The sequence below is a fragment of the Stomoxys calcitrans genome, chromosome 1, assembly GCF_963082655.1.
Source record: "Stomoxys calcitrans chromosome 1, idStoCalc2.1, whole genome shotgun sequence".
NCBI lineage: Eukaryota > Metazoa > Arthropoda > Insecta > Diptera > Muscidae > Stomoxys > Stomoxys calcitrans.
In genome coordinates this window covers 14563852-14586455 of record NC_081552.1, presented here as the reverse complement: position 1 = coordinate 14586455, position 22604 = coordinate 14563852, and the positions used below count along the sequence as shown (strand labels likewise).

The window sequence follows — 22604 nt, the reverse complement described above, 5'->3', positions numbered from 1 at the left end:
ATCGGTTTATATTAACCGATATGTCCCATTTGCAACCCCAATGACCAACATCAATAAGAAGTATCTGTGCAAAATTTCAACAGGCTAGCTTTGCGGGTTCAACTGCTATTGTGATTTTGAGAGACGGACGATTGAACTGACGGACATGATCCAGAATACACATACTTTATGGGGTGGCACATCAAAATTTCGAGGTGCTACAAAGGGAATAACTAGATAAGTATACCCCATTCTATGGTGGAGAGTATAGCAAAAAATATTCTTTATAATTGCAACAATTGCATAACCATCGCTAGCGAACTGGTCTCATCGGTTTCTATACTCTCTCTTGAAATTAGAGAGCTTAAGAAAACTGTGCTTTATAAATAAAGGCAATACAATTGCCAGTCTCAATATTGGTTTTACTGCTTCTGCTGCCTCCGAATGTTGCTTTCCTACTGCATCTCCCAACAATAGTCTCCAATTATCGAATAATCGTGATGTGACAGTTAACAATTCTTCTTTCATTCCCCGTTTCAAATAAAGAAGTTTCTCAGATGTCTTCGAGTGCTGCCTTTGTAAATAATGCTGATATTGACTCTGTTGTTGAAGTTTCTCATTTATCTTTTCATCATGTTGCGAGAGATAGTGTTCTCAGTGCTAAGATAAATTCTTAGCGTGCCGCCTCAATAAATATCTATGGAAATACTGCTTCGTCAAATGTTCTTAACCCAACAGATTTTGGCAGGATTAAAGAAAAAACAAGTAAAAGCGTGCTAAGTTCGGCCGGGCCGAATCATGGGAACCCACTACCATTGATTCTGCTAAAAATTTATACAAAAAAAAAATTTTGTTGAAGGCCATAATTTTACTCTACATACAAAACTTCTGTCAAACCAGCAAAAATTAAAGCTTCTAGGAACCGAACAAGGATAATCGAGATATCGGTTTATATGGGAGCTAAATAAGGTTATACACCGATTTGGACCGTACTTGGCACAGTTGTTGGAAGTCGTCACAGAATACCACATGCAAAATGTCAGGCAAATCGAACAAAAATTGCGGCTTGTATGGGCTCAAGAAATCAAATTGGGTTATAGACCGATTTGAAGCATACTTAGCACAGTTGTTGGAACCACAACAAAACACTATGTGCAAAATTGAAGCAAAATTGGACAAAACTTGCGGATTGTAAGATCTCAAGAAGTCTAATCGGGAGATCGGTTTATATGGGAGCTTTATCAGGTTATAGACCGATTTGGATCGTACTTGACACAGTTATTGAAAGTCATAAGAGAACACTATGTGCAAAAATTCAGCTAAACTGCTCGAAGTTTGTGGTTTCAAGGGGCTCAAGAAGTAAAATCGCAGTAGCGCAGTTTATATGGGAGCTATATCAGGTTATAGACCGATTTGTATCCTCCTTGTATATGAGGTTATGCCGTTGTTCAGCGGTCGTTCCTCTATATTGGTAGTGCCAATTGTTTTGTCAGCATCAGTAGAAATGACCGTCGTCTGTCACTTCTTTTTATTGGCTTCTCTCGTTGTATGAAATAAATGTAGCAACGTCCACCATATTATAAAACATGGCCAACGGCCACCAGTTTGTTGAACGCTTGCATGTATATGTGCCAAACATCTGGTTCTATGTATCAACGCCCGATTTGTTGGCGTTGTAATCCAAAATAGCAAACGACTTCTTCTTTTCAGTTTGCATGTCCACACCGCAAGTATAATGTTGTGTCGACAGCAAAATTACCGCTTTATTCTTCTTAGGCACATATGAACATGTTGCTATATTGCCTTCGTTGAAGCCGAACAATGTGCTGTTGACAAAAGGCGTATGCTTTTTATACCCACCACCGAAGGATGGGGGTTTATTCATTTTGTCATTCCGTTTAAAACACATCGAAATATCCATTTCCGACCCTATAAAGTATATATATTCTTGATCAGAGATATTGAGCTGAAACTATGCACAGATTCTTTTTTTGCCCATAAACATGTTAAGTTCGAAGATGGGCCGTATCGGACTATATCTTGATACAGCCCCCATATAGACCGATCGGCCGAATTAGGGTCTTAGGCCCATAAAAGCCACATTTATTATCCGATTTTGCTGAAATTCGATATCGGTAATCAATTTGTCCTAGATCGGCTCAGATTTGGATATAGCTGCCATATAGACCGATCCTCCGATTTAGGGTCTTAGGCCCATAAAAGCCACATTTATCATCCGATTTTGCTGAAATTTAGTACAGTGAGTTGTGTTAGGCTCTTTGACATCCTTCTTCAATTTGGCCTAGATCGGTCCAGCTGCCATATAGACCGATCTCTCGATTTAAGGTTTTGGGCCCATAAAAGGCGCATTTATTGTCCCAAGTCGCCGAAATTTGGGACAGTGCTGTTAGTTGGATTTGCCAAATTCCATGCAGCGTTTACTTCCTTGTCTTTCCGATTTGATTTGCGTATTATGATGTACGCAATGTCTTCGGTGATGAGCGAGCAGAATATGGTAAAGGGATCATATGTGGTTGCTACTGGTCTCGGAAAACAAGCCCACTGTCTTTTAGTACCAGCGAATCTTTTCACACGTTTTCGTACTTAACACATTTAAATCTCAATAGAGTCTAAAATATTGGTCGGATCGCTTTGAAATGTCTTTTAAACGATTCTAGATAAAATTTCCTTGGAATACATGTGGGGGTTGGGTATACTTCCCATGAACCATTAAGGAGTAATTTCAGTTTGAAAATGAAAAAGGGACCTCAGGGATCTTCTCACCTGCCGGGGGGTTAATCTGCGTTATTACACTCAAAGACCATTAGTGTTTTTTTCGTGCTGGTTGTTATAGCCCAAATGGCCGACTTACTATCTGTAAAGTTATACTCGACGTCCTCGACATCCGTTTAGATTGTACCGTCTTGTACATTCCGTGGTTACCTGAGTTTCTGCCTGCGAAGCAGTGTTATGGTCAGCCAGAAACAGAATTCAGCCTCTGGATCCCCAACGAAGACGACAATACCTATTCTATTCTCTAGCTTTGATCCATCTATGTAGCATGAACGACCAGATGGCAATACCATACTTCTGTGTCGCTGGCGTGTTAGGAATTCGTTCAGAAACCTCTTGCAATCCATCCATGTCTCCTATCGTCGCCGAAATTATCCCGCAATGTTATGAAATGCTATTATTTTGTAACCACTGTCCAATCGCCTTAAGTCGCATAGCCGCAGCGGCTCCCTCATGCGAAATGTCTATGGGAAATGTGAATGTCTGGAATAGGCTAATCGTAGTTTTCATCTCCCCACCTATGCCAAGCCAACATGTTGTCTGAAGGTATTGTCATGTCCTTACGCTCCACTTCGACCATCGCCGTTGACTAAAAAACCGAGGTGTATGATAGTATTGGTCTAATTAATGCTGAACGCCCATGGTAAAAATCCTGGCGAGAACATAAAAAAGTCAATGATGTTTATATACTAACAATAGCTGACGACATTTGAATACTTTCAGCCGTGAAAATCTTCTCTTCGTAGAGGTGACGCCGCTAAGAGACACCGTTCGAAGATTCCTTATCATTCAGCTTAAACTTGAATCGGTCAAAACCTTGTTGTACCGTAAAAGTATGTTTGTGGGAACAATTTCCATTGAAACTTTTTAGCAAAGACGATGTATTGAAGATTTCATAGTGTCTAAAGATATTTAAATCGCAGTACATTTGCAATTCACAATGTAGAGTGTGATAAAGTGTCGAATTACCTTCCGCCACACAACAATTGCACCTACAATATGGCAATTGTTGGACCACTATTGCGGGTGTTGGTAGCAGCTTGGTTTTACCCTCGGACATGCAAACGTAAGCGAATCGTTAAGGATGTTACTGATCCATCTTACCAATGTCCTCCATGGTATTGTAGCTGGTGTGCTGCGACTTTTCCGCCTTCCTTCTGTTTTGTTTACATTGAAGGCAATTTAACCATGTTTTGAGAATCTGTTTTGAACCTAAGATTTTCCAGTTATATAAATATAATTCCACTGATATTCTCCTATACAACACTAAAATCTAGTACTTCCTACCTCTTCCTTTTAATAAAGGTCGATTTATGTCATTTGTTGTCTGCACAAGCTGGTTCTATCAGCAACGTAAGGTTTAAAGGAGCATTACTGAATCGTGTGTCATATAGAGGGAATCTTGTATTTCTTGAGGCCCCGTGGTGCAAAATTTCAATAAAATCATGGACGACTGTGCCTTCTAGAGCCTCAAATATTGGCTTTCACGAGAGCTAATTATTTAATTTCTCTCTACTCAATGAATTTATTTCATATTTCCTTTTATATCAATTTTTATACCAATATTCGATTTTTCATACATATTTAGTACTGATCACCTAGGGCTGCTATGATATCATCATCCGCACTCATGCTTGTCTTAGTTTCATTTTAGTTTTTCGGTCAAACTGCATATCTCTATATCTAATATAATGCTCAATCGGTTTTTTTTGTGTCAAAGGCATGAGGTCATTGTTTGCCATCTTTTGCCCATGTACTTACTTACATATAGCTACAATATGTACTTAAAACTAGGTAAATGCGTCAGTATGGGCAAACGCATATTTAATGCAGTTGCATCTACAAAAGGGTTTAGTCCAAACGTTTTATTTTGTGGAATATTAAATTAGAAGCGTGTCATACTATGTGAATGCGAATAATCAAGAGTTCATTGAGGTAGTGGGAAATCAATGTGTGTGTGTGTTTGTGTATTTATGTATGTGACTGATTCTTTGTGTTGTTGTTGGTTCTGTATGTGGGATATTAGCAAAACCCTAAGGGCGGATTGAATTTGAGAGAATTATAAGTATTAAGGGTTGCCTAGAGCGTATGATTTATGCATTATGAATTCCCGACACGTATACGCCAGGCCATACAAATGAAACATGCAATTTTTATTTAATTTTCTTTCCCACACAGGGAATTCATGTTATTTTTCGATTGTTTATCAAATGACCCTTTAAAAAATGACCTTGATATTATTTAATTAAAGGTGTAGAGTTGTTTTTTTAACTCCTCTTTAGGGTATATGATGGATTTAATTTTGGCTTTCAAGAAAGCTTATTGAAAAAAATTACTATGACAAAATGTTTAAAGAAATGAAGTTTTGGTATACCAAATTCTTATTGAAATCAGGCGGCAAATTTGTACAAAATGATATTTCATCCAGGGCTGTGGAGACGGAGTCAAGCTATTTTGCTTGGAGTCGGAGTGGAGACAAATAATAAGAAATGCTTCAACAAAAAAAAAGTTAATAAATAAAATCTAAAACTTTTTTATTATAAAAAAGTAAAAAGTTGTTATTTTTATAGTAGACTGTTGTTATTTTATTCTGCTGTCAAGGTCTTTTTGTTTTGTTATTTAAATTATTTATCGATATTTCGTAAACAAAAATCGTGTTTTGGTTCTCATTTGAATACATCCACTTTTAAAAATGCATTCCATTGAAAAATTAATAAATAATTTTAATATAATACAGAAAGCTAAATTAAAAAAAATAATACCTTCAACATTTCAGCGAAATTTTTCTTAGAGAAACTTTAATCGAAATATTATTTTTAGAGAAAATGTTATTAAGGTACAATAAGGTTCTGTCCGGTTCAAGTTTTAGCTGAATGATAAGGAATATTCGAATGGTGTCCGCCACCTTTCGAAGCGAAGATTGTCATAGCTGAAAGTCTTCAAATGTCGTCAGGCATAGTAAGAATATAAACACAGATGACTTTTATATGTTCTCGCAAGCATTCGTACCACGGGCGTCCATCGTCAATTAGACCAATATCTCCTTACGTCTCGGCATTTTAGCTAACGGCGTTCTACGGACGTAAATGGGAAAATGTGGCCAAAATTCTGTAAAAACTATTGCAGAAGACATGTTACATTTTCATATTTTGATATGAAGTCATCCTGTAATGGTACAAAGTTGAAATACAACAAACAAATACAAATTTTGCCCATCAACATTCCACTGAGGAACAGGGGCAAACTTTCACAAATCAATGAGTGCAGTTCGATTCAAGTTTAAGCTCAATGATAAGGGACCTCCTTTTAAAGCCGAGTCCGAATGGCGTTCCGCAATGCGACACCTCTTTGGAGAGAAGTTTTTACAGCACCTCACAAATGTTGTCAGCATTAGGAGGGGAAAAATTTTTTTGATGATGTCGCTAAAAATTTTTTTGATGATGTCGCCAGGATTCGAACCCAGGCGTTCAGCGTCATAGGCGGCCATGCTAAACTCTGCGCTACGGTAGCCTCCAGGGTTGAAATACAGAATGTAAAAAATTATAATTATTACCATCATTTACTTTATAGGACTTGTAACTTTTGACTTGGTGTGAAAATCTGGCGATATACATACATAACAGCTATATCTAAATCTGGACTGTTTCCTATGAAATTCACCAGTAATGTCGAGAGTCAAAAGAAAATCCTTCCTGCTTTCGAGAGATACGGTTTACAAATGACTATTTTATTAAATTATTACTGAAAATCGGACGAACATAAATATGGAAGCTATATCCAGATCGGAACCGATTTTTTCCAATTTCAATAGGCTTCGTCTCTAGGCCAAAAAAACATGCCTCTACCAAATTTGAAGACGATCGGATGAAAATTGCGACCTGTACTTTGTACACAAATTAACATGGACAGACGGACGGAAATTTTCAAAAAGCTCCCCGTGGTGAAGAACGTCAGCGAAATTGTGATTTCGATTGAAAAACTCACATTTTAACAAGTAGAAGCGTGCTAAGTTCGGCCGGGCCGAATCTTGGAAACCCACCACCATGGATTCTGCAAAAAATTTATACAAAATAAATTTAGTTGGAGGGAATAATTTTATTCTACATACCAAACTTCTGGTAAACCAGCAAAAATGAAAGCTTCTAGGAACCGAACAACGATGATCAAGAAACCGCTTTACATGGGGGCTATATTCGGTTATAGATTGATTTGGACCGCACAGTTGTTGGAAGTCGTAACAGAACACCGCATGCGAAAATTTCAGCCAAATCGGATAAAAATTGCGGTTTTTAAGGGCTCAAGAATTCAAATCGGGAGATCGGTTTATATAAGAGCTATATCAGGTTATAGACCGATTTAGACCGAACTAGGCACAGTTGTTGGAAGTCATAACAGAACACTACATGCTAACTTTTAGCCAAATCGGCAAAAATTGCGCTTTGTAAGGACTTAAGAAGTCAAATCGGGAGATCGATTTATGTGGAAGCTATATAAAGTTATAGACCAATTCGGACGGAAGTAGGCAGAGTTGTTGAAAGTCATAACAATACACTACTCGATTAGGGCCAAATCGGACAAACATTGTGGCTTCCAGGGGCTCAGGAAGTCAAATTGGGAGATCGGTTTATATGGGGGCTTTATCAGGTTATTGACCGTACTAGGCAGAGTTGTTGAGAGTCATAACAGAACACCACATGCAAAATTCCAGCGAAATCGGGCAAAAGTTGATGCTTGCAGAGAGCTTGCAAATGTTGATGCTTCAGCCAAATCCGACAAAAATTGTGGCTTCCATGGGCTTAAGAGGTCAAATCAGGAGATCGGTTTATATGGAAGGGACCATTTGGTCCCCAGCGACCTATATCAATAGCAAGTATCTGTGCAAAATTTCAAGCGGTTAGCTTTACGCGTTCGATCGCTATCGTGATTTCGACGGACGGACGGACATTGCTAGATCGGCTCAAAGCGTCGAGACGATCAAGAATATATATACTTTATGGGGTCTTAGATGAGTTTTACGAGGTGTTACGTACGAAATGACTAGATAAGTATACCCCCATCCTATGGTGGTGGGTATAAAGTGTGAAAAAATCACAAACTAAGTGTCCTTTTTATTTTTGTTTGGCATTAGGTGGTACCTTTTCGGTTTTTGCATGTCCTAAAAAGCACCATATCTAGTGCGAAAAGCATTAAGTTGGCATCCCTGGTCGTAGCAATGCAACAAATGGCATTAATAGAGAAAAATGTGCCATTTGCAGGCCTTTAGTGCAGATACGCTTGGCCCGGTTGTAAAAAGATGTGCAGTGGATTGATCCATACTTTTAGGCTCCTCAGTGTATAATACAAAATTTCTCTGGCTTACACTCTCACGGTGCGAACAGAGTGCTCGCTAGTGTCATGGGGCAGGGACGATAATTTTGATACTTTGGTACTTTTTTTGATACATTGAAACATCGAAAGTATCACGGTACTCCCGCTTGTCGTTTAGCACTTTTTCAACAATACGATATTTTATTATAAATATGTATACGAAAACTCAAGAAAGGGGATTTGTAATTCTATGATTGACATTGGCATTACCTATCGCAGCGCATATCAATGAGTGCTGTCCAATACAAGGTTAAGGAGAATGAAAGGGACCTTGTTTTTATTGCCGAGTTCGAATGGCTTTCTGCAGAATGACACCACATTATTAGATACATTTACGCAGCTGATTACCTATAGTTAATATCTCACAAGTGTCCTCAGCACTAGGAGGGATAACCACCCGTGAAGTTTGTTCCGATGTTCTCGTCGGGATTTGAATCAAGGCGTTCGGCGTTATCTGTGTAAGCGAAAATCCATCTCCCATTCCTTAAGTATTTCCTAAATATTATTAAAGATATAAACTTAGGAATTCCATCAGAGGATACATAATTTTAATCCAGAGATGAAGATGTTACTTGAAGTAACGGCATTGGGAAAAATACACTTTATAAGGCGCACTACTGATAGGAGGGGCTGATATAACCCATTATTATATAGAAATCATTCGAAAAATACTTCCCCAAAAAGTAAAATCTAGGGTTAGGTGTATATGGAGGCTATTTCGAAATATGGATCTATGGGGTAAGAGGTAAAATTAGAAAAATGGTCAATTCCAAGATATATTCCGAGATCAGACTCGGCTACAACAAGAAGGTCCTTTATCAGTGAGCTAAGAACTTGAATTAGATTGCACTCATAGACATTAGAAAAGTATCTCCTGTGTATATTATACACGTGCGGACTGACTCAAAAAATGGTACCTTTTGGCCCCATTTATCATCCCTGCCGAGCCGAGCTTATTTTCATGCGATAAGAAAATTTGGCTATGCCACAGTGAATGCAAGACTCAACGCTGGTCGGCTTTAAAATTCTTCACGTGTTTTGCTTTTATGTATTTAATCTTTTTGTTCATTTCTGTTTATAAAATGTAAGTACACGGCAATGCAATTATTATCACAAAAGAATTTGGAAAACATCCAATTACAATAAAAATGAGTGAATTGAATGAATTTGGTGAATTTCATTACTATACCCACCACCGAAGGATGGGGGTATATTCATTTTGTCATTCCGTTTGCAACACATCGAAATATCCATTTCCGACCCAATAAAGTATATGTATTCTTGATCAGCGTAAAAATCTAAGACGATCTAGACATGTCCGTCCGTCTGTTCGTCTGTCTGTTGAAATCACGCTACAGTCTTTAAAATAGAGATATTGAGCTGAAATTTTGCACAGATTCTTCTTTTGTCCATAAGCAGGTTAAGTTCAAAGATGGGCTATATCGGACTATATCTTGATATAGCTCCCATATAGACCGATCCGCCGATTTAGGGTCTTAGGCCCATAAGAGCCAAATTTATTATCCGATTTTGCAGAAATTTGGGACAGTGAGTTGTGTAAGTCTTTTCGACTTCCTTCGTTAATTTGACCCAGATCGGTTCAGATTTGGATATAGCTGTAATTAGACCGATCCCCCGGTTTAGGGTCTTAGGCCCACAAAAGCCACATTTATTATCCGATTTTGATGAAATTCGGGACAGTGAGATGTGTTAGGCCCTTCGACATCTTTCTTCAATTTGGTCCAGATCGGTTCAGATTTGGATATAGCTGCCATATAGACCGATTTCTTGATTTATGGTTTTGGACCCATAAAACACGAAATTTGGGACAGCGAGTTAAGTTAAGCTCCTTGACATACTTCTGCAATATCGCACAGATCGGTCCAGATTTGAATATAGCCATATAGACCGATCTCTCCATTTAAGGTTTTGGGACCATAAAAGAGGCATTTATTGTCCAATTTCGCCGAAATTTTGCTTTGTGTAAGGCTCTTCGAAATTTTTATGCAACTTGGCCCAAATCGGTCCAAATTTGGATATAGCTGCCATGTAGACCGATATCTCGATTTAAAGTCTTGGCCCCATTAAAGGAGCATTTATAATCCGATTTCACTGAAATTTGACACAGTAACTTATGTTAGGCTTTTCGACATCCGTGTCGTATATATTTAGTTCTGATCGGTTTATTTTTAGATATAGCTAGTGTACTTACTTATTTTGATATAACTGATATGGGACATAAGGTATGAAATTTTCACCGAATTTTGATGAAAGATGGTTTACATATATACCCGAGGTGGTGGGTATTCAAAGTTAGGCCCGGCCGAACATAGCGCCTTTTTACTTGTTTTTATAATGCCGAAAATAATTTTACTTATCATTTGATCGACACGCATTTTTTTATTTTTAAAACATTAAAAAACATTAAATAAACGTTTTCTAGCACTCAATCAGCTTTGGTTTAGGTTCTGCTTGGCGCTCATGCTTATCAGTATTGGATTGTATGTAACCAGTTTTCTCGCACTCACAATCTTTATCGCATTGACAATATCGGCTCGGCTTTCAAACCCCACTCTGATCGCACCCTCAGATGGAGCAATTCTTTTTATTAGACATTTGTGGTGAGGACGAGAGAGAACGAAAGAGAAGTTAAGCCGTAGGATATAAACTGTCATCGCGCTTTTTCAGGCTTTGCATTAAAATCCGCTGCCGTCAACGAAATGTGCGCCATTCTCCCGTGGAGACTCATGCACCTCTCATTGTTCAATTTGATCTGTTCAAAGTGCAAATGAACAAGTCAAGCTACATAAATTACCCTTCGCTTCAATAAACTAACACAGATTTAGCAAACAATAAAACTTTTAATTTCATTTGGTTTTATGACATAATTCTAATACTAGAAATTTTATTTTTATTATTTTAATTTATTTTATTAAATTAACGACATATATTAAACTTCTACTTTTGGACACCTAATTCATTAAAAAAGCATATAAGCTGGTGGACCACTCAAAATCCATTGATTTCATGCCTAACACCAAATCAATTATCATATGGTATTTATACCACCACTTTGGTACAGGCTATTTTAAGTTTGTGCATTTGTTTGCAACGCTAAGAAGGAGAAGAGCTTGACCCATTGATAAGTATACCGATCGGCTTAGAATCTTGATTCGATTTAGCTATGTCCGTCTGTCTGTCCATGTAATCTTGTGATCAAGGTACAGGTCGCATTTATTGTTCGATTGTCTTGAAATTTTGCCCAAGGACGAACGCTATTGATTTTAAAAAAATCGGTCCAGTTTTAGATATAGCTCCCATATATATATATATTTCATCCGATATGGCTTTTTAAGGCTGTATGTTGAAAATTTAAAAAAATCGGTCCAGTTTTAGATATAGCTCCCATATATATATTTTTCATCCGATATGGCTTTTTAAGGCTGTATGTTGAAAATTTAAAAAGATCGGTCCAGTTTTAGATTTAGCTCCCATATATATATTTTTCATCCGATATGGCTGTTTAAGGCTGTAGAAGCCACTATTTTAGACCGATCTTTACAAAATTCGGTATGGAGTGTTTTATTTGACGTCTACCTGTGTGTGCAACATTTCATAAAAATCGGTAAAACCTGCAAAATCTACAATTTTGTTCCGATCTTTAAAACATTTAGTACGAGGTGTTGTGTTTGACGTTGTCATATGTGTGCAAAATTTGGTCAAAATAGGTCCAGATTTAGATATAGCTCCGATTTCTATCTTTCATCCGATATGGAGTTTTAAGGCTGTAGAAGACGAGGTGTTTAATTTGACGTCCCAATACGTGTGCAAAATTTCATAAAATTTGGTTTCGATTTAGACATACTACTCGCATATATATTTTTTATGCGATATGTCAATATTTCAAAAGGTATGCAAATTAAAGTCTGACTAGATTCGGAGATAAGTTTTATATATTAAAAGCAGTACGTTTACTAGGTGGTGTAGGGTATTTTATAGTCGACCCCGCCCAACTTTTGCATTTCCTTACTGGTTTTGATAATGGAATGTCTCGCCTAAAAAATTTAGCTGAACGATAGTGGCTGATGCACTACCTGTCCGTCAGATTTCAAAATGCCCCACACAAACCTTCGACCTTTGTGTTGGACAGGCAGTGTGTAGTTTTCGCATTCAACATGTTCAGCCACACTTTCAGAAATTTCGTCCATTTCAAACAAAGAAAACAGAAAAACTAACAAGTGTTTGTTGTTATTTTGATTACTAATGAAGTGATTCGAACTAAATGTTCGGTTCGAGCAAATACAAAATCAATCACTCTCTGTTCAATCCACCCAAACAAAAGCAGCAACATAAATCAAGTTGGTCGCTGAACAAGTGTGCTTGAAAATTTTGCAACTCGCTGCAGTGGTCTGGTGCAAAGACCCTTAAATCGGGCCACAATTGAAGATTGTGGCCCAAACAAATTTTCAAAATGTCGAGATGAGCCTTGCCAGGAGGGGCCCGGACCACCTATGGCCTTGAAATTTTACACATAATCTAACATCGTAACACCTCAGTTTTAGCTAGTAAACATTTTAAGTAGTTATCTCTACCAGTTCTCAAAAGGAAGATTTTTCACTTTTCGACTCTATTGCACTGTATGTCGTATCCCATCAACGGAAGTCCATTGTTCCACTCCAATATACTCGGAATTTTCACCACGAAAGGCAGATCGAAGATCATCGTGGTAGTATCTCTTCGAAGATACTGAAGAATGTAGGCATGCCCATAAGTTCAGTCCCTCCAGTTTACTAGAGAGTTCAGTTTTGCGGCAGTACATGTTGCATTCGCCTTGGTGTGCATATCGATATTTAGATCATTCCGATGCATGTAAAACTGTCTGATTATACTGGTGTACATTCAAAGCTCCATCTTAAGTTTAAGGTCCCAACGTCTTGTATGCAACTGCTGCCTTAGGAGCACGATGTTCCATGTTACGTCTTCACGATAGATTAGAATCCAGGATTACATTCAAATTCTTCGAGTGATCTGATAAGGATATATTTTGACTGTTTTTGCATGGTTCCCAGGTATTCATTGTCTTTGAGTAAAGCATACGATTTTCATTCGTTTGAAGTTTGTTGTATTCGAATTATACTTCGTTTTAATTCATATAAAAAAGTTGTTAACAATTCTATAACTTAAACCTCTTTATCTTTATGTATTTCATTGTAGATCTGAACCTCGTGGTACTTTGAGTACAACCGATGAAATATTCCCAGATTCACCGGATAGCAGCCTATATGGTTCTGATGAAGAGCAAGAGGATGCAGCACAATATTGTCGCGGTGGCTATCATCCCGTAGTTATAGGTGATATATTTGATAATCGGTTTCGAGTGGTGAGAAAACTGGGATGGGGTCACTTTTCCACCGTTTGGCTATGTCGAGATCTAAAGTAAGTTTTGGCAAAAAAAAAAAAAAACATTTTTTAAACCCACCACCCAAATGATGGGAGTGTATAAATTTTGTCATTCCGTTTGCAACACATCGAAATATCCAATTTCCGACCCCATAAAGTATACATATACGAAGTCCGATAAAAAATAACCGTGATTGTATTTATTTATATTGGGTTACCCAAAAAGTAATTGCGGATTTTTTAAAAGAAAGTAAATGCATTTTTAATAAAACTTAGAATGAACTTTAATCAAATATACTTTTTTTCTAAAGCAAGCTAAAAGTAACAGAAGAAAGAATGCAATTACAGAGTCACAAGCTGTGAAAAAATTTGTCAACGCCGACTATATGAAAAATCCGCAATTACTTTTTGGGCAACCCAATATCATTTAACAACGATACTAATTTGAAAACGAACTTGGTTTCTTAAAAAAAAATATTTTTTCTTTAAATGACTTTAATATTTGTAGAATTTAAACTGGGTTATGAAATCATCATAAATTTTACTTTGACTTTAGCCCCATATATGAAAATGTGTAAAATGGGCAAGGTGTACAGAATTTGTATAACATTTAGGGACTATTAGTTTAAATTCATTTTGCTCTTATACTTATCCCTTAAATATTAACGTTGGTTAAAAATTCGATCATAAGGCCAATCATGTAACTTTCCAGTAAAATGTAGCTAAAACATGGCCACTCTCAGTGGCAAGAAGGAAGTCGGCTGTAGTGGCAAAGCTAGATGGGGGACAAAATCGTCCCTCGCCGCAATACAGTGGTAAAATTATCCAATGAAGAGGACAACTTTATGGAACCTTCAGAGAACAATCGAAGTCTTAAGCCCGACATCAGGGGCAAACTTCTCACATATCAATGAGTGCTTTTCGATTCAAGTTTAAGCTCAATGATAAGCGGCCGCATTTTTAAAGCCGAGTCCGAACGGCGTGCCAATTTGGGGAGAAGTTTTTTTAACGGCTGCCATACCAAATGTTACAGTACCTCGCAAGTGTTGCCAGTATTAGGAGGGGATAATCACCGCCTAAAAATTTATTCTTGTGTTCTCGCCAGGATTCGAACCCAGGAGTTCAACGTCATAGACGGACGGTGGCCTCCGAACACGCAATAGTCTATAAAAATAAAGATATTGAGCTGAAACTTGGCACAGATTCTTTTTTTTTTTGTCCATGAACAGGTTAAGTTTGAAGATGGGCTATATCGGACTATGTCTTGAGGTCCATTAAAGCCACATTTAAGTCCAAATTTGCTGAAATTTGGAACAATCTCGAAATCATTGTTTATTATGGTTCAAATTTGGTTCATATAGATTAATCACTCGCTTTAAGGTCTTAGACCCATAAGAGCCGCATTTATTGTCCGATTTCGCTGAAATATGGAACAATAAGATATGTTATGCCCCCGACATAACATAGATATAGCTGCCACATAGACCGTTCTCGATTTAAGGTTTTGAGCCCAAAAATTGAAATTTAGCACAACGAGTTATTTTAGAACCCTCAACAATCGTTTAAGGTCTTGGACCTATAAATTGCGCAATTATTGTCAGATTTCACTGAAATGAGCATTGTTAAACTCTTTAGCATCCGTTAAGACCGGTCTATATTTGGATATAGCTCGCATATCTTGGTTTGTTTGTTTGTCTGTTCCGTATAGACTCAAAAACTTCTGAAACGATTTTCTTGAAATTTTCACAGATGGTGCATAATGATCCCGTGGTGAAAAGAGGGTACATATTTTAAAATCTGAAGGGGAGGGCGGACCTTCCCCTTATTCTAGTTTTCAAAAACGCCAGATCTCGAAGATGGGTGATGCGATTAAGGCGAAATTTTGTGTGCCGTCTTATAGTAACCTAAAAACAAAAATTTGTTATATAAATTTCGGTTGGGGTACCTAGGGGGCCGCCCCACCCTAAAACCTACCACATATATATAAAGACCAATCATGACAATATGGGTCTCAAATGAAAGTTATTTAAGATTAGAAAACTTATCTGATATCCAAGTATTTGGGGGACCACCCCAACCCCCAAAACACCCCTAAATCGGACATATTTACTGACCATGGCAATATGGGACTCAAATGAAAGATATTTGCGAGTAGAATACGCAAATGTGGGACCAATATTCTGGGGTCCTCCCCTTCGCCAGAACACCCCCCAAATAGAACTTATTTACTGACCATGCCAATATGGTGAAACCAAGTGTTCGGGGGGCACCCCCCTCCCAAAATAAACCCCAAAACAGGACAAGTTTACGACCATAGCAATATGGGTCTCAAATTAAAGGTTTTTGGGTGTAAAGTACGAATCTGATATCAATATTAAGAAAAAAGTGTATATGGGCCACCGCACCCCCATAACACAACCTAAATAGGACGTATTTGCTGATAATTGCAATATGGGGCTCAGTTAGTAGGTATGTTAGAGTAGAACACGAATCTGAACGTGTCTATTTTCTATGGAAATATGGGGCTCAAATGAAAGGTATTTAGGGAAGACCACAAATCTGAAGTCAACATTCGGGGCCAACTGTCTAGGGGCGTCTTACCCCCATAACAACCCCCAAATAGGATGTATATGCTCGCCATGACAATTTAGGTCTTAAAGAGAGTAGAGCTCGATATTTATAGTTTTTAGGGTCAATACCCCAAACTGGAAATATTTGCTGACTTTTGCAGTAAGGGGTTTAAATGAAAGGTATTTGAGATAATAAAACGAAATAAATATCTAATTTTGAGGCCAATGGCAATATGGGGTTCATATAAATGATATTTGAGAGTAGAGCTCGATGCTGATTTATTTTCCGGGCTAAGTGTTTGGGGTACCACCCCATTCCTCAAAACACACCTAAATCTGACATATTTACCGACCAGGTCAGTGTGGGGCTCAAATGAAAGGTACTGAGGAGTAAAGCATGAAATTGATACCCACTTTCGGGACCAATTGTCTGGAGGTCTACCCCTTCCCCAAAACAAACAGCAATTATTTCCTGACCATCGAAATATGGGGCTTAAATTATATTATTTGCCGCCCTTCCCCAAAACGACCCACAAAGAGTAAAGTTTACCAATATGTGGATCAAAAGAAAGGTATTTGAGATTAGAAAACGAACTTGATAACCTACTTTGGGCCCCGGGGGGGGGGGGGGGACGCCTCATCCCATAAACTGTCCTTAAACCAATGGCAATATGGGGCTTTAATAAATGGTATGGTTTATTAGAGTAGGGCTAAGTGTCTGGGGGACCACCTTACCTCCGAAAAAAACCGCTAAATCAGACATACGTATTTACCGACCATGGCAATATGGGACTCAAATGAAAGTCATTTGGGAGTAGAGCACGAAATTCTTATTCACTTTCAGGACCACGTTTCTGGTCCTGAAATGCACTATGCTGATATTATTTCAGGGCCCGCCCCCTAAACTCCCTTCAAACCGGCCATGTTTGCCTACTATGGCAATATATAATAGGTATTTGATAGTAAAAATCAAATTTGGATTTCCAATTTTGAGGCGAAGTGTTTAGGGGTCGTCTCACCCCATATACTCCCCTAAACCAATGGCAATTGGGGCTCAAATCTGGTGGTTAATAGGTGGACCCTTCCCTTATCCTTTTTTCAAAAACGCCTCACCCACCAGGTCTCGGCGATGGGTGGGGTAATTTAAACGAAATTTAGTCTAAAAACAAGAATTTGGTTTCCTTATTTAGGGTGGGATATCTAGTGGGTCGCGCCACCTTCAAAACCAGCCAAATGAAAATATAAAAGAAATAGAGCACGAATCTGATATATGTGGTGGACGCCCACCGCACCCCCAAAAATAGTCCCATACACGATATACTTACCGATCACAGCAATATGAGGCTTAAATGAAAGGTGTTTGGGAATGGAGCAGGAAAATGATATCCACATTTGGACAAAAAATCTGAAAGGCCGTACCAGCACCTCAAAATAGGACTTATTTCCTGAGCGTGTCAGCATAGGGCTCAGATAAAAAAAAAGAAAGTGAAAGAAGGCGCAGCGGAGCGGGCCCTGCCCAGCAAGTATATATATATAATATATATATATATATATATATATATATATATATATATATATATATATATATATATATATACAGGGTGGCTGATGAATATTGCTACAATGATGAATATTGCTACATTTTTTTTTCGGTGTATGGAATACATTTTTCTTTTATTCATGTTAAATTAAATTATTAAATTAATTATTAAATTATTATAAATTAAATTAATTAATTAATTAATTAAATTAATTATTAAATTATTATTATTAAATAGAAAAAAAGTTATTACATTTTTTTTTGGTAGCGGCTTTCATCAGCCACCCTGTATATATATATATATATATATATATATATATAATAAGTTCATAGGCCCATAAAAGGTAAATGTTTTAACCGATGAATCCGACACAATTGGCTGTGTTAGACCCTTACATAACCATCCTGAATATGGTGGTGATATATGACAATATTTAGATATATGTAGCTACTACGGGTTCATAAGTGTAGCTACTACGGGTTCATATATGTCCAAGGTGGTGGGTACCCAAAATTCGGCCTGTTGTTCAATAAAATCATGTTCCCTTTCTTCTTCTTTCCGTTTACAGAGAAGAAAAATATGTAGCTTTAAAAGTGGTGAAAAGTGCTCCACATTATATTGAGACTGCAGCTGATGAGATACGCCTTCTCGAGGCTATTCGTGATGCTGATCCCCTGGATGTTAAACGTGAACGTATTGTGCGGCTGCTCAATCACTTTACGGTGCGTGGTGTCAATGGTGTTCACACCTGTTTGGTTTTTGAGGCCTTGGGCTGTAGCCTCTATAAACTGATTGTGAAAAACAATTATCAAGGCTTGGCCTTGGCCCAAGTGCGAAACATTATCAAACAGGTGCTGGAAGGTCTGGACTATTTGCATAGTAAATGTAACATCATACACACCGACATAAAACCGGAAAATATACTTTTGGTGATTGACAATGCGGCGGCCATGAACCAACAAATCGATGACGAAATAACCAGTTTAAGGATAAAGGGTGTGGACTTTCCTGATTCGTATAGTAAGTTGAATGCGTAAAATTTTATGACCTATGTTATCAGACTAGAACCGATTCAGGCCCTAAAGATGGTTTCTCTTCCTAATTCACTTTATTTTTCTCATTAACAGTAAGTTCGATAGAGAAACAAACGAAAACCCGAGCGAAATGGCCATTACAAAACATCGAAATGAATGCAGCTAATACAACTAACACAAATACGGCTAATAACTCTGCCTCATCGACACCATTGCCACCGCCGCTGGGTGCAGCGGGCAGCAATTTAAGCGGCGATAAAGACGACACATCATCGATAGCCTCCAAATACTCCAGTCTTATGGGTGATAGTATAGATGGCGGCAGCAGTGCTGGAGGAGGAGGCGGCATGACTAATGCAACAAATTCATCAACCACAGGAAATCTTAATAACCGTTTTCGAGCCGAAAAGAAAATCACTGCCAAGGTAAGTCTTCACAATAAACAAAAAATAGGGAAATTATCAGAAATCCCAAGTGAGTTAGTTGACAAAGCAAGAAGGAGAGGTCCCAAGCACTTTCTTAAACTAAATATCCATTCATTTATATACATACTACATATATATATATATATATATAAATAAAAAATATAGTGTTATTAGACCCTCTTCTCTACTACTTACTTACTTGTGTATTTTTTTTTTTTAAATAATGGAAAAATATAAATACACACCAAAGCTTGTTTGTTGTACGATTGCAATGATTTTTTAATGTTATGTTTTTTTAATTTGTTTTTTTTAATTGTTTGGTTTTTACTAAAAAATTAATTAAAATATTTTTTTTTTCTTAAATATTCATGTATAATGCACCCTACACATGCAATATCTCTATATACATATCTATATAATAATTATTCTTTCGCATACTTAAAAAAATGTATATCAATGTTCAAACCCCCCTCAAAAATCAAATCAATCAAAAATTTCAAAATCAAAAAACAAACGAACCCTCGCATCACTTCTCTCTTGCAAACACTCTCTGCAAATTGAATTTGAAAAACAAAAACGTGTTTAAAGCCCGACGATGCATCGCCGAATGAAATTGGCCCCCATGATGATGAGAATGCAAATATGGAAAATGTCAAAAGTTGCAATGATTCTGAAATAAGTGAGGCTACAAGCACTTCCCATAACAACCAACCGCCCACTGCCGAAGATGAGCACAAATCCCCCATGTTGGCACAAACAAGCGAAACAAAAGCAACAAGCACACCGCTATCTCCAATTAAAATCCCACCCTCTGATGCAGCTTTGACAAATACATTGCCCTCGGAGGCAACGGCATTAGCAAATACCAACACCACCATTGCCATTACCACAAGCACAATAGAAACGGGAGCAAAGACAACTACAACACCAACATCACTACAAGCACCAACCTCATTATCATCATCTTGCTCCACTGCCATGACGGGAATAATGGCGACAGCCACTACAGCAAATGCATCATCGATATTAAAGGTAAAAACAAAATGTTGCACTTCATTCATATAAAAGAATACAAAAGACTACACCCATTATCCCAGTTCCTGCTACCATAATACCCTTAAAACAAAAAAATAAAATCTAGAACTATATTCTCCCATCATCATCATCATCATAATATTTGGCTTCATCCCATCATCATGTAAACCAAATAACAAAAAAAAAAAAAAATAAAACAAAACATCAAAAGCCACAACAGACCATCTAACCATGCTTAACACATCCAACTCTGTGTGTGAGTGGCAGTATCTACTTATGTATGAGTGTGTGCATTTCAAACAGAATGTTTGCTACTCGAGTGACCAACTGACCACTTCAGCGAAATTTGATTTGTATTTTCATTATTGCCACCATCACCATCATCATCACCACCAACACAAACAACATCACCATCGTTATCGTCACAATTTTCATATTTATCTGCCAACAACGCTTGTGTCACAATCACTTCAACAACAGCAACAACAAAATGTCACCGTTATTTCTCTGCCTATAACACTTGAGTAGTAGAGCATGTATATGTTCGTGTCACCACTCATATTCATGTTACGTACATACTCAGGCCCACATTGCTAACAGTCGATATCATTTTATTATGTTCCTTTGGATAAATTTAGAATTTAAATAAAAACAAGTAAAAGCGAGCTAGGTTCGGCCAGGCCGAATCTTGGGAAACCACCACCATGAATTCTGCTAAAAATTTATACAAAATAAATTAAGTTGTAGGGCACACACTTTTATTCTACATACCAAACTTCTGTCAAACCAGCAAAAATTAAAGCTTATAGGAACCGAACAAGGCTGATCGAGAGGCCGGTTTACATGGGAACTATATCAGGTTATAGACTTATTTTGACCGTACTTGGCACAGTTGTTCGAAGTCATAACAAAACACAACATACAAAATTTCAGCCAAATCGGACAAAAATTGCGGCTTGTAAGGGCTCAAGAAGACAAACCGGACGATCGGTTTATATGGGAGCTATATCAGGTTACATACCGATTTGGACCGTATTTGGCACAGTTATTAAAAGTCATAAAAGAAAACTACTATCAAAATTTCAGCCAAATAGGACAAAAATTGCGGTTTCGAGGGGTTCAAGAAATGAATTCGGGAGATCGGTTTATATGGGAGCTGTATTAGGTTATAAACCGATTCGAACCGTACTTGGCACAGTTATTGGAAATCATAACGGAACACTACATGCAAAATTTCAGCCAAATCGGAGCGGCTTATCGATTTATAAGGAAGCTATATCTAAATCTGAACCGATATGACCCATTTGCAACCCCAACGATCTACATCGATATTAAGTGTCTATGCAAAATTTCAAGCTGCTAGCTTTACGCGTTTGACCGCTATCATAATTTCGACAGACGGACGGACGGACATGGCTAGATCGATTCAGAACGACGAGACGATCTAGAATATATATATATACTTTATGGGGTCTTAGACGAATAACTCGAGGTGTTACAAATGGAATGCCTAGATTAGTATACTCCCATCCTGTGGTGGCGGGTAAAAAACAAAAACTATAGGAAATGAGTTTTTTGTGAGCTGTACAGATTTTGTTTGTTTATTTCTACATCCAAAGTAGTTTTACACCGGTATTCACAAAAATTATAACAGCTTTATATACGCAAAACAAAAAAATAATGTTTGAGACCTTTTTACGAGAGACAAAATACTTTTATAATGAAGTTTTTCTTTTATTGTAACTATGCAACGTTTCGCTTCAACATATCAAACGTTAGCCATAAACGTAGTATTATCGAATAAAACTAAATCCGTTTATTGCAAATTCTTTGGCAACTTCGCCTACGGTAAAAATACCTTCCTTTTGTTGTAAAACCAAAAAATCTTTAATGACAAAAGTGTTTCAGTAGCCCCAGCCGATTATTCATTTACCGAACCAATAATTATTTTCTTGTGTCCTCCTACAAGAGAGAGAGAAAGAGGTCGATTTTTTATATAAGATGGTTAAAAAGTGATGGTATAATTATGTATCAAAATATCGAAATAAATCCAAATATATTCTGGTAAAAATTTGAGTTAGAATTGTGTTACAATATTCAATTGAGCTTGGACCCCTTTTCAATACGCACAACCTATTTTAAAATTAACAAGTAAAAGCGTGCTACGTTCGGCCGGGCCGAATCTTATATACCCTCCACCATGGATCGCATTTGTCGAGTTCTTTTCCCGGCATCTCTTCTTAGGCAAAAAAGGATATAAGAGAAGATTTGCTCTGCTTTTAGAGCGATATCAAGATATGGTCCGGTTTGGACCACAATTAAATTATATGTTGGAGACCTGTGTAAAATGTCAGCCAATTCGAATAAGAATTGCGCCCTTTGGGGGCTCAAGAAGTAAAATAGAGAGATCGATTTATATGGGAGCTGTATTGGGCTATAGACCGATTCAGACCATAATAA

At 37.5% G+C, this 22604-nt stretch overlaps 1 protein-coding gene across 4 annotated transcripts in view; it reads left to right on the top strand.

Moving 5' to 3' along the window:
• LOC106091568 (SRSF protein kinase 1) overlaps nt 1-22604 on the top strand; it is a 109169-nt gene that overhangs the window by 44914 nt on the left and 41651 nt on the right. For 2 of the 4 annotated variants that reach the window (XM_059370865.1, XM_059370864.1), the window contains exons 2-5: nt 13354-13575; nt 18219-18670; nt 18778-19109; nt 19698-20141. In XM_059370865.1, the coding sequence (XP_059226848.1) occupies nt 13354-13575; nt 18219-18670; nt 18778-19109; nt 19698-20141 (1450 nt within the window). The remainder of the gene's footprint in view (nt 1-13353; nt 13576-18218; nt 18671-18777; nt 19110-19697; nt 20142-22604) is intronic. The other 2 variants (XM_059370867.1, XM_059370866.1) reach the window with 1 other exon arrangement.